This window comes from Nelumbo lutea, chromosome 4, assembly GCF_056320005.1.
Source record: "Nelumbo lutea isolate HS-2025 chromosome 4, American lotus-T2T, whole genome shotgun sequence".
NCBI lineage: Eukaryota > Viridiplantae > Streptophyta > Magnoliopsida > Proteales > Nelumbonaceae > Nelumbo > Nelumbo lutea.
The window spans coordinates 7,094,699-7,107,735 of record NC_142687.1 but is presented as its reverse complement, the minus strand read 5'-3'; the positions used below and the strand labels follow the sequence as shown (position 1 = coordinate 7,107,735).

General features: G+C 39.0%; 1 protein-coding gene across 15 annotated transcripts; it reads left to right on the top strand.

The window, feature by feature from the left end:
* The first annotated feature begins 645 nt into the window (after positions 1-645).
* Positions 646-7,577, top strand: LOC148853655 (cystinosin homolog). 15 transcript variants are annotated; one of them, XR_016113363.1, is made up of 10 exons: positions 646-846; positions 991-1,123; positions 2,585-2,674; positions 2,794-2,918; positions 3,535-3,577; positions 4,717-4,834; positions 4,948-4,997; positions 6,230-6,285; positions 6,753-6,893; positions 7,046-7,577. XR_016113363.1 is itself a non-coding variant. In XM_088986572.1 (9 exons), exons 1-9 carry the CDS (start codon positions 728-730, stop codon positions 7,178-7,180), a joined length of 855 nt encoding a protein of 284 aa, XP_088842698.1. In that variant the 5' UTR covers positions 672-727; the 3' UTR covers positions 7,181-7,577. The 15 variants fall into 15 exon arrangements, 11 of the variants coding, with proteins under 11 accessions (XP_088842704.1, XP_088842697.1, XP_088842702.1 ...); XR_016113361.1 differs by having other exon boundaries at positions 661-1,123; XM_088986572.1 differs by lacking the exon at positions 6,230-6,285 and having other exon boundaries at positions 672-846; positions 7,145-7,577.
* Positions 7,578-13,037: the final 5,460 nt, after the last annotated feature.

Here is a 13,037-nt window from a genome sequence, read left to right as displayed (position 1 = left end):
CATACATATATCTCGAGAGTCCGGATCTGCTCTTCGCAAAGCGCGCCTCACGCCAACCTCATAGTATGTCGTGGCCCCATATCGAGAATTTTTGCCGTATTTGTACATGTTCCCAATGCAAGGTGAGATGTGGCTGTGAGGCGCGTTTTATGATGAACAGATCCTAATTCATATCTCGAATGGTCGATCTATAGATACTATTTGCCGCGTGTGGAGCCTATATATCAACATTGGCGATACATGGGGGTATTAGAGGATTAGCTCGTTCATTGCGTCTGTAGCCGCGGAGTGGTTGGACAAACAAACCAGCCATCAGAATTGGTTTGGTATGCTAGACCGGTTTAATCCTTTTAACGAAGATATAGAGAACTGTAGATGTATGTGGGTTCGTTGTTCAAGGAAAAACCTTTTAACGAAGAAAACGAGGGAAAAAGGGGTAGATGTTTAAAAAGGCAAATTGAGTATTTTGGAAAACTTAAAAGTCGCGTGATGGCACATGATTATTTTCCGTTCATTTTTGTAACGGAAGGCTAACGAAGAGGTTATTTGATACACGTGAAATGAAAGTTTAGAGAGAGTATTTTTAACATTTATTAAATCTCAGGGAGTAAAAGGACACGCATCCATTGTTCAGCGGGGTTTTTGGAGTTTATTATTGCTTTTAAAGTCTCCCGTAAACTAGGAGCGAAGTGATTTAGCTCAATTTCGTGCATCGGGAGAAGGGGAAATGACATCATGGAACTCGCTTCCACTCGAAATCACCTACAACGTTTTCGGTTGGATTGCTTTCTTTTCTTGGTCTCTCAGTTTCTATCCACAGGTTATCTTGAACTTCAGGAGAAAGTGGTATTCTGTTCTTACTTATTTCTGCAATGATTTCTATTTTTTTCTTTCCCTGGCTAAGGCTTGTTTTAATTTTTCATCTTTTTGTTTTGATATATCCATTTGGTTGCTGTTTGTCTATTTATTTATTGATTTCTCGTTTGGAAGCGTTGTGGGGTTGAATTTCGACTTTCTGGTTCTGAATCTTACGAAGCACTCTTCATATCTCATCTACAATGCGTCTCTTTTCTTTAGCACTGTTATTCAGAGACAGTACCACGAGAAGTATGGTTATGGAGAGGTTTGTAATTCTAAAATTTTTCAACTTGATTCATCTTTTAGGACGTGGGTGTTATGATTCTTGCCATATTTTTTGGTCTTGTTAATGCGGAATTTTCTGGTCAGGATGTTTCTGAATTTGGAAACAATTCCATCTTGATCCAAGTCACTCTTCTTTATAGATGAGTCATTTCAGAACTATACATATAACTTACCTGTTCGTTCCTTCGAACTAAGGGAACATTAGTCGAGTATGCAATATGATTGCTACTCAATTTGCAAATTTAGAGGGTATTGCACTTGGTACTGTGAATTTTTAGTATATAGAAAGTTATGTTGTTTCAGGGTCTCTTTGGTGGTGTTTAACAAACAAAATGAACTAAAATGACTTGGTTATTAAGAACTTAAATTGATGCTCTCCCGTAATGTCATATATAATATTGCTGTTATTGGAGGCCAAAAAACATTGGACCATTATGAATTATCTTGCAAGGATCATAGTCGCTAAACTAGTTAGGGATCCACGGATATTGGTTCATCTCCAGTGTGTTATTATCATCTATCTCTAACTTTAAGTTTAGCCTTTTCTTGATCTTAGATCTTAACATGTGATACACAGGAAAGTTTATGTACTGGTTGTGAAGCCTGATCTTGTCGGTATTTTGAGCTAGTTTATGCATGCCTTGGCATACATTTCACATGGATTTGTGAGTTTTCCACTTTGTGTTTGGTGTGGGGGGTAGGTGGGTGGTTATTTATAAATTCATTGTAAATTGCGCACTGGGAATATAAAGATTCCTTATCAAACCCGAGAATCATTTGTTATGCATATTCCTAAAGCAGTAAATCAGATGCAGGTTAACAGTACATGATGCATGTAATTTCATTCTCCTGTTAATCATTGTTGCATCCTTCACGAAGCATACTGTCATCATTGTAAATAAAACAAGTTCCCATTTGGTTGTGCCAGTACATTGTTGCTACTATTTCTCCAATTCTCAAGAGTTGTTCTGTTGTCCTCAAGCATGTTCCATGTTTCATCTCCTAATATAATCCGATCAAAATGACCCAAAGATAAGTGGTTTATCAACCTGGTGGGAAGGTGAATTTTCTACAATGTTTTTTTTTTTAATTTTCAACGAGGATTTCCTTTACTATGCCTACTCAAATGGCTCATATTGTTTAAAGATGTAATGCAGTACAATTCTCCTTTCCTGAAATGTTTGATCCAACTTCTCAGTTATAGAAATTAGTTTAAACTTGAAATCTAATTTGTCTAATTTTTACTGCAAGAGGTCAGATTGGTATCAGTTTAATCAATTTCCATATGCTTTTAGATGTTCTAGAGAGATGGCAAATGGAGCAGGAGTGGAATTTCAAGTTTGAATAGATTATTTGGGCATTATCATTATTACTGTTACAATGATGTTAATGATGCCTTCTCTTTTCAGAGAGTTCTTATCAATTTCTGTCTTTGTTGCAGATGATCCCTGTAGCTGCAAATGATGTAGCTTTCTCAACACATGCTGTTCTATTGACAGCTATTACCTTGTACCAAGTTCTGATCTATGATGTAAGATGATTTGATTTATGATCCGCAAGTGGCACTTTTTTAGTTATTTATTTGAGTGATCTGGAATTTTGTAGAAACAATGAAACTTTGCACTTAGCCTATTAATGTTCTGTGTACAGTGTGGGAACCAGAAAGTCTCAAAAACTTGTATTGCAACCACATCTATTGTTTGGGTTTCTGCTGCAGTTTGTGTGTTCATAGCTTGGCCAAACAACTCATGGCTTTGGCTAATCTCTGTATTTAAGTAAGTTCTTCTTTCTAAAGTATAGAAGTATAGGAGTATAGAACTTGGGTGAAGGGGAATAATGACAAGGAGAAGAGCCATCCCTGTCTAATTGATTTCTGAGTCCAAATAAATAAAGCATTTCTAGTATATTGATACATGTCTCTAAAATTTGTGTTGGATATCTCTTCTCCATTTGGTTTGTCAAAGTAAGCTATGTTCCTACTTTTCTTGCGTGGGACTAGCTTTCCACCAGTTTATGCTATGTTCAGGAATAATAAAAATTCTTGTGCAAGGTATGGATTAGAAGTTAGAATATAAATAGCTTTTTCTCCTGAGCTTCCATGTGATGCCATTATTTAAAGCATCTGCTATGCCCTTCAATATGATTCTGTGATTCCCAATAAACAGCCCTGTGAACCTCAGTAAAATATTATGGTTTAGAAGATCAAATTTGTCTAATTAACTGAAAATTATGTCTATTGCAATGGGCAAGTTTTAGTGCTCCTTTCTTTACATTCAATCTTCAATTTGTTTACATAACATTTGGAGTTTGGACCACTTTTGGTTGTTTGATATAATAATTGAACTATAAAAACATCAATTCTAACTTTTCACAATTGCATTCCTGTTGCAGTGGAATCCAAGTTATCATGACAGTGCTCAAATACATTCCTCAGGTTAGAGTTACATACCTCTATGGGCATTCGATACACTGCAAGGAATTTTTAGTTACATTTGATCAATTAACATTGTTATGAAGTATTACTATGACTTATCTTCATTGCGATTTTTGTGATCTAAGTTTAACCTTTACTAAGTAGAAGGCTAGAAGCTTGCTAATCTTTAATATTTCTTATTTTGAGGGAAGAATAGAATGGACTGGTTGGTGTTATATAAATTGTTATTTTTTTTGGATAGGATATCTGGGTGGTGTATTGGTTACTGGTTTCTAATGATGGACACGGGATTTAATCCCCGGTATGGGATTTGGCTCTCCTGTACCCACTAAGCTAGACTATGTTGGATTTTGAGACTATTAATGCACATGCTTTTCCAATGTCTGAATTAATTAACTAATAAATAACATGGTAGATATACATCTCAACCTTTTTTTAAAATGGATGAATGGTATACTTGCCACTGAATAGGCTTTCTCATATACGATTGATTGATTATTTCAAAATTCTGAAAGTGACTCCAAAGTGGACTCACTGGTGTCTGAATTTCATTCGTTCACAAATCACAAATAAATGTCAGGCCAAATATAGTTTGTATAAATCTTATTTTATTGTCTGTGTCATTTATATTCTGTTATCTCTTCTGCGAGTGACATTTATAATTACCAGATTTACATGTAGGGAATCATGATGGGCATACATGGGCAGTTCAACAAAATACGGCCCCTATATTCAGATGTACGATTGAATACCAAAAAAAATATGGGTGGTTCAACAAAAGAAGCTAACTGATTATATTGGTTTCCTTAGGTGTTCTCTATAATATTTTGATTGGTAAAAGATGAAATATATTCCCAACATTCATCAAAAAAACATACATATCTTTGGAAAATTTCAACCTATTTTAAGATTGATCTCTTATTTAACAAGCTTAATTTGTCTATAAATATATTCAGATTGGGGTTGTTGTAATCTTACATAACTAGGTAATTGGATTGGTAACTTCCATGATCTTTATGCACCATATACCAAAGAGAATTTTGTATTGTTGTATTGACAAGATGATGAAAAGGTTCTCTAATATAGAACTAGAAGACTAGCCATCCCCTTGTATTAATGAACTGTATTACGAAATATAGGCCTTAATGAACTTTATGCGAAAGAGCACAGAAGGATGGAGCATTGGAAACATTTTACTTGATTTATTTGGAGGATTGATGAACTATGCGCAGATGGCCATGCAGTCTATAGACCAAGGTATGTTACCTCTTCTATCAGCAAATAGCTCTGTACCTTTTGAGGTAGAACTCAATTCTATGCATAGTATTCCCTTTTTCAATAAGTAATGCTTCTATCCATTCCTTATGCAGGTTCTTGGATAAACTTCTATGGAAATATAGGGAAGACTTTGCTTTCCCTGGTATAAAATGTGTTTTCTCTTTTTCTCATTTTACAACATATCTGCTTATGAAAAATATTTCTCACTTCTTTGCCTCATCTGTTCATGTGATTGGTACTCATGCCGTAATCTTTCTATGTTCACATATATAACATTAGATTGAACAATTTGGTGCTAATGATTTTTGTACAATCAAATCCATTGACTAGATATTGTCAATTTAGCAGTTACTCATTCAAGGATAGGTTATGATATGTAATTACATATTTCTTGACCGCCTTTTTTCATGATTGCAAATACTATCAGGCTTTTGCATGCATCAATACCAGTCACCAATGTTTTGAGAACCAGACCAGGCATCAAACCGGAAAGAGCCTTGATTCATAGTTTGATCAGTTCAACTACAATTTCACAGAACCACCAAACCATGACATAAACTGTTATGGGCCCGCGAATAGGATCTCGTCACGGGTCGGTCCACGGGGGAAACCCTCTGTTTTCCCTTGTTCCTCCCTGCTCTTGATGAACCTATCTAGGCGCCCTAATGGTGATTTGTTCAAGAGATCACCTAACTCTCCTTTACTCTCTTTCTTGACTGAATATTCAATATCCTCATTCAATAATGGTGTCTCCTTAAATAGGAGATTACAAGAGTCCTAATCTTAGGGAGTCTCTTTGCTGAATAGGGAGACTTCCAATTCTATCTTGCTAAGGATAAGATAAGCTAATCCTAATCTGATAATAAGATAAACTAATCCTAATCTGATAACAAGATAAACTAATCCTAATCTGATAATAAGATAAACTAATCCTAATTTGATAACTTACTAACAAGATAAGATAAGAGCAATAGAATAAGATAAGAACAAGCAAGATGATCTAATCTAATCTAATCTGGCGGTGGGTCAGGTTCCTGTTTCTGCCGGCGGCGATGGTACGTCTTTCCGAGGAATGCGCCCATAACATAAACAGGGTGTTATAAGTAAGTTAATTAAAAAATAGAAATGATCAAGCAAGGGAAACTACATGAATCACTTGAGTGGTTCCTCATTCATTCTAGTTTTAACCAAAGCCAATGTTCTTTTACCATAGTCCAAGCAGTTAATATCTAAGAACCAGAAAGGGATTTATTTCTACGTTAACCCAATTCAACCAGCTGCTAACATTGCTGTCATTTACTGATCTCACGATAGAGTTGTAAACTTTTTATGTAATTGAAATGTCTAGCACTTACCCTCCAATTTACTTTGCAGGCATCCAATTACCTGTCACCTAGCATAGAAGTTGGGATTGAGTACCATACAATTAGGTACTTATGTTAGCCTTTCTGGTGGTAACCTGAAAAAGAGAAATACTAGTTTTTTTATTAATTCAAGTTGTGTACCTATTTAACTATTTACGACATATTCAAGTTGTCAATTGTATTGCTGCAAACACATTATCAGCAATATATCTTGGACTTATTTCATCCATGCCACAAAAGAAAAATCCCATGGCCATTACTTTCAAGGTTCTTGGTTAGAAAAATGGAAACGGGGAAGAACTCTAGAAGAAGCCCTGGCGGATTTTTTTTGGACTACGAATTAGAAAAAGTATTGGTTCCATAAAAATAAATAAAATCAAAGTAAATCTCAAACATGATATCTATCAGTTTTAATGAGACATTCGTTGTAGTATATTTCTTATGAAGTTCTGAACTGGTTTGGTGAGGCCAGTGAAGTATGTTCAGTTTCCAATATTGGCTACTAATCGAGACCAAAACTGTTTCTTCCCCAGTTGACTGTCTTCTTCGACCTTCTCTTCATATGCCAACATTATCTACTATATCCTTCTAAGAAAGAGAAGATTTATTTTGAAGTTGATTCAGAAAGCACAGCTCTACTTGCCAAGTCCTCTGACGGTTCCCAATCAGAAAAGGTTTGAAGCTTATACTGATCTGGCACGTACTTTTGCAGAAAGGATTTATTTATTTCGAGAGCTAAAGTCTGCAATAACTATACAAGTGTTCTAATTGTTTTAGTAGGTACTGATATTTGTCTTCTTTTTTTACCCTTCCATTTGGTTCTCAGTTTCTTCACCAATTGTAAATATACACTTACACTTGGGAAATTTGTTGATATTCTTGGAGCTTTGGTTTCATTAATTCATTGTTGTTTTACGAGACAAAGGAGAATAGAAGGCTTCCAATAGCTAGACATCTGTGAAAGCCCTTGTCTTAAGTTGGAATGAACTGGCACATTTATATGGATGGAAGATGGTGGTGAAGGCCCTTTGTTGCAGCAAGCTAGCAATACTACTTCAGGGAATGTATATCTATGTCTGCTAGAATGAACATCTTATTATTTTGAATTCAAAGATTGGTTACCCAGCTGGGAGAGTAGAGAGGAGTGCTAATACTAGGGCTTGAGCCGCTTGGCCCTCCATACTAGGTTCTGTGGATAACTGGGTTTCTTCTTGTATTAAACGTCTTAGTGGCTGGTGCTTAGGCCTTCTTTTTCTATATTGCTCTTTGGTTTATGGAAGGACTTGATTTTTTGTTTGTGCCTTCTTATCTTGCAATTGATGTCTTAATAAAGTTCCATATAAAATGTTGAACACCAAGTAATTGCTAGCTGTGCCAATCACGTTAGTTGTTACTGCAGTGTTGGATCAGACGCTAGATATTCTGAGTGGATTTGATTTTAAACCAAAATTAAAAAAAGCAGATGGAGATTTTGTGCAGGTTAACTGGGTTTATAGTATAAAGGTCTTATGACCAAGCATCTTATTTTCTAGTTTGTGCTGACTGCTGAATGGTGAATGGATCAACCTGAAAATGTAGTTGAAATTCTTCAAAGTAGGCAATCCCCACTTCAGTTTTCTATACTTGGTGTACTTAGAATGGACTTAGAATGGCTCATGAAATGATGAAGTTGAGGAATGCAAATGAATAGTATCTCTTTTTCACCAATCCCACCATGTCTACAAGGCAAAGCAACCAAGATTTGAATAAATTCGTTTACTAGTAGTAACATTCTTCCATGAAATTATGAACCATTTTTGTACAGATAGAATGCCTAATTTGTATAAAGTGGTAAAAGTAAAACCAAAGAACTGGACTTTTCTCAAAAAAGGAAATGCTAACATTTGATTGAATCAAGTCCAAGGAAATGTTTAATGGTGGGATTTCATATACCTCCAGTCTATCCCGATTAAAATTTTCAAACTATAACTTTTTTTATTTAATGTATATGAAAAGAAGAATATTTCTGTATCTGATTATTCGCAATGGAGCAAATTCGGGCATACATTATACATAGACCCGTTTTCACGCTGCGTTTACAGTGATCACACAAGCGCCCCACAGGTGGCCTACATGCAAATCTATCTTAGAATGTATTGGGAATATCTTCCATACTTGTCATTTGGGAGTTGCGACATGCAAATTCATAAATACATAGACGGAGATCACATCTGTGCTCCACAGAAGGCACCTCACTAACGCTCTACATGCACATCTCAGCGTGTATTAGAAATATCTCCCAAAGTGGTTAGTGGGAGATGTTCCTAGGATATATTGTGGGGCACAGATGTTAAATCACATAGACGAATCTGGATTTGTCACAACAAAATAACAATGCTGTTCCAACCATCCCAACATGAGCTATGTATAATTTTAGACGGAAAGATCTATGGATTGAGAACAACATAAGGATTAATATCAATGTAAAAAACAGCTCGGAAACAGAACCGTTTTGGCCACCGATTTTTGGGTCAATGGTCCAACCGTCCGGTTTGAAAGGACAGTTCATTCTGACAAATAAATTAGATAATTAAAAAATGGTCAAAAACTGTTGAACGGGTCAGCGGATCAACAGGTTGTTAATTTTTTCAACGGTTCTTGGCCAAAGACTGGGTTTGGGGTAAAACGGAACCGGTTGCCTAGACATTCTCCGGGTCGAACGGTTTGACCATCCGAGTCAACGGCGGTTCAAAAACCTTGATTAATACAAAAAAATGGTAAATTGATGAAACATGCCCTGAAGTTTCTGGCTGTTGCTGAAATCTCCCCTAAAGTTTGGTAATTACAATCAACTCCCCTAAACTTTTTGACATAACTGCAAATAGGCCCCTCTGGTAGAATATTTCAAAAAAAGGCATAAAAATATCTAGGTTTCTATGGGAAAAATAATACAAATTTTATGAACAATAAGAACAAGGAGAATATAAAGTTGCAGCTTTACCTTTGAATTGATTGATATGAAGGGCAAATTTAAAAAATAAATCAATTTCACAAAAGTGATTGGAAGGATTTGAGGAGTGATTCATATGAAAAGAAAATTTGGAAAATAAACATATTAGTTAGAAGTAAGCTATATGGGTATTTTAAACATTTTTGTGCCATTTTCTGAAAGATTTTATTAGAAGGGGCCTACTTGCAACTATATCAAAAAGTTTAGGGGAGTTGATTGGGAGTTGGGCTCAGCTTGGAAATAGTACAAATGCAAATATGTAGAGTGCAAAACCTTTATATTTTGTATTGTTTTGTATGTATTTACACTGTTCATTTTTGCATTTGTACTCTTGCCGAACTGAGCTTTAATTGTAAATTTGTAATTATCAAACTTCAAGAAAAGTTTTAACAACAGATAAAAACTTAGGGGAGATTTCAACAATTTACCCAACAAGATTGGTGGAGGCATCAAAAAGGAAAAATTCCTTTTTGAAAATATCAAAACTACCGTTGAATGGAGATATTGTTCATTGTCTTTTGCGTTTGAATAGTTGTGATATTGAATAGATTCGAACGAATCGACTAAGTGTCCGAAACCAACGACGGTGTAAGAAATTTTCATCAGCTAAATAAAATTAACAAAAAAAGAATATATAGGAAACAATAGCAATGCTAAAACAATATGCAGGTTACTTCCCGACGACGGAGGACTGGAGTGATCAAGTTCATGACTGAGCCCTAATGTAGAGGATGCATCATTTGTAGTTGAGTGTTTTAAGGTGTCTGTCTTCTTATCATCCTGTTCGGGTTACGGCTGAACTGTTCCAGAGAGAAACATGGCCACCTAGCCATTGACCTAGCTCGACCAAGATACGCTATTATTGTGGCCCCCCATCTTATCCTTTCAGCCACGCCAGTTATACGTCACATGGATGAGTACAACTACGGATAAAGAGGAACAAGGAAGACGACTCCGCTAGGGAATGGGACTATCTTGAATACCTCAACAGCTAACCTCATCCCAACAACCCCAGAAGCCTAGTCCGACCAGGGCACAAATATTTAGCTATAAAAAGGTACTCCATGCTCAAGGTAAGGGATCCAACTTCTGACACCCGTATTGCTACTTAGCTCGGACCAGCACCCTCATAGCTTGGCCCGACCATCTACCGCCTTCTATTGACTTGAGCATCATAGTATTTACCTGGGGATAACTCCTCAGGCCTCTGACTTCTCCTTTCTTGATCACAGGTCTTGAAGTGCGGCCTCATCCTTGTAGCTCGGTCCCGCCTTATTGGCAAGGATTATCTGGTTGCTCTCCTCAGTTTGTGCACCACCGCAGATTGAGTAGCATCAAATTGGCGTCACCTGTGGGAAATGCACAAAAAGCCTTTCCTGAAAATCTTTCCTTCCTCACTGCGCAATCAAGAAAGCAATCAAGATGCCCAAGAACTAGTCCGAACGATCTACAAGCCGATCCCCATCTCGGGAATCTCAGCATCGCAGCCCTTCACATCAAGAAATTCCACAGCCTCCAACCGTGGTTGTTCTTGTACAATTCCGAGCAATGCAAGAAAAAGTTGAAAAGATCTATGAGATGATGCAAACACTAGGGTCTACGTCACTGCCCAACCGGGCCGTCCCCCCTCATGCCACGATGCATACAAAGGATGATCCTCATCCCGAGGACCCCAAAACATGTCGGTAGTAAAGGATGGGAGTGCGGTTCGAGCATGAGAAGCAAGACACAACAAGGAGGTCCGCCTCCACGGCCCGCTCCTGTGAACCCAATAACCGCACACAGTCGCGCTACACAGCTGCACTACACAACCACACTACACGACCGCTCTGCACAACTGAGCTACACAACCGCACAACACATGTGTAGTTCGGTACAACTCACTGACTTGGCTGATTTCCGAATGGCCCGAGCCCACAATGCATAGCTCGGGCAGCGTATTATTGACCAACTTGGCTTGGCTGTCCACGGCCTGAGCCTAAAGCGGAGAAGAACACCCCCATCCATCAAGGCCTGAGGACGGTCATTAAACTCCGCTCACCTACCAACTAACGGTCGGTCAAAGCTAGCCAAGCAACAGCTAGCCCTCAAAGGGCCCCAAAGGCTCCCAAGACTGAAAACTAAGCATCCCAAATATGAGAGCTCAGAATACACTCCCACTTCACTAGTCGGAGGCTGAAGATCTCAGCCAACTCAAACCTTAGCCAAGGAAAGGCCGAGGAACCAAAAAAAAAATTATGAATGCACACAAGTTTAGTACCAGAAAGTTTCATTAAGTCAAATAGTCAGTATAGAAGATGAAAGCTCCACCTGCCAAGCCATTATAGGAGCTAAAAAAAATAAGAAAAGAACTCGTAGCAGTTCAACCCGTGGAAGAGAGATTAGTGGCCTCGTCACCACCATCTTCATCATCATCGCCACCTCCGCCCTCCTCATCAATGAGTTCATCCGAGGTCGGGGGCATTTCATCATCGTAGGCCTCCTAAGTCTACGCAACTCCAACCAGCTCGGGACAATGGTGTAGTGTTCTCCGCCTGAAGACGTTGAACCCAACCTCGAAGGAAGCTGAGGCATACTGATCCATGTCCTGTCGAAGCTCCACCGAGTCCTTGTACCGTGCCACTGCCTCCTCGGTGGCCTTTTGCTTTAGTCGTTTCCTCTCTACCTTTAGCTCGGCAATCTCATGCTTTAGGCCACAGACCAACTCCACTTGCTCGACCAACTGAGCCTTCAACTCGACCACTTCCTTTTCTAGTGCAACGGCCGCTCCCTGGCCGCCTGAAGCTCGGCCAGTTGGGCCTTCACCCGCAAATACTCGGTATGCGCAATGGCCGAGTATGCGCTCTACAGACACAAGAAGAATTGTTAGTACGAAGAAACGTGCTTACAACAATGAAGGCAGGCACAAACTTACCTGAACCGCAGCCCGAATAAGTGAGCACTCTAAGGTGCTGCTCCCAGTATTCCTAGCCTCTTTAGTGATGTATGCCATCATCATCCCGCGAAGCAACTACTCGAGAACTCCGAGGGTCTCTAGCCTGTCCTGGTTGCGGACTGTCGAATACGGCACATGAATATCTGAGCTACGACTCCCCACCTCAACTTGCAAAGGAAAGGCAGCCTGGCGAGCTTCCCCAGGATCCACGACCACGATGTCCTCATTGTCGTTCCTCGGCCGCCGAACTCTTTTTTGGCGATGAGGTGTCCTATCAGAAGACCTCGGAATGGACCTGCGGCGACACGCTAGCCCGGTTTTGCTTCTGGCGATTCTCCTTCATCCGACGTACAATTTCCTCCTCATTTTCTACACCTACACCGCGAAAGCACGATAATAAGTATAATATCAAAGAAGCAAAGAAAGTATGAGCAAACAAAGCAACGAAAATGACAAACCAGCCACCCTACACATCAACATCTCCGAGCATGTGTACGCAACTACGTCTATCTCGTGAATCATGCTCGGAGCTGACCTCTCCTCCCAAGTAAGTGTTGACCATTGAGGTTGGGGCACTCTCGTTCTCGGCTTTTGTAGCATGACCAAGAAGGGGAGGCCCCCAGGACAAAGGACAAAGAAGAAAGTTTCCTTCTAGTGCTTCACAGAAGAGGGGGCCCCAACCAGCGCTCTGATGTTCTTCCTAGTCGAGAAGTAGTAGTAGCCCTGCTGGTGATGTTTGAGCTAAAGAAGGAAGCTCACCATACATGGGGTTAGCTCGATATGACGAACTGTGCAGTAGGACAGAAGGCCGAATGAAAACCTAAAGGAGTTTGGCATCAGCTGCACTGGCAATACTCGGTACCATGCAAGTACCTCGACAACTCCTTCGTCCAG

What these genes read in the sequence shown, in the direction of transcription:
- LOC148853655 (XM_088986568.1), top strand. Translation starts at nt 728, where the DNA reads ATGACATCATGGAACTCGCTTCCACTCGAAATCACCTACAACGTTTTC. An exon ending in CATGCAGTCTATAGACCAAG is followed by an intron (nt 4,835 to 4,947) that starts GTATGTTACCTC and finishes TTCCTTATGCAG; the next exon opens with GTTCTTGGATAAACTTCTAT. An exon ending in ACGGTTCCCAATCAGAAAAG is followed by an intron (nt 6,894 to 7,144) that starts GTTTGAAGCTTA and finishes TACGAGACAAAG; the next exon opens with GAGAATAGAAGGCTTCCAAT.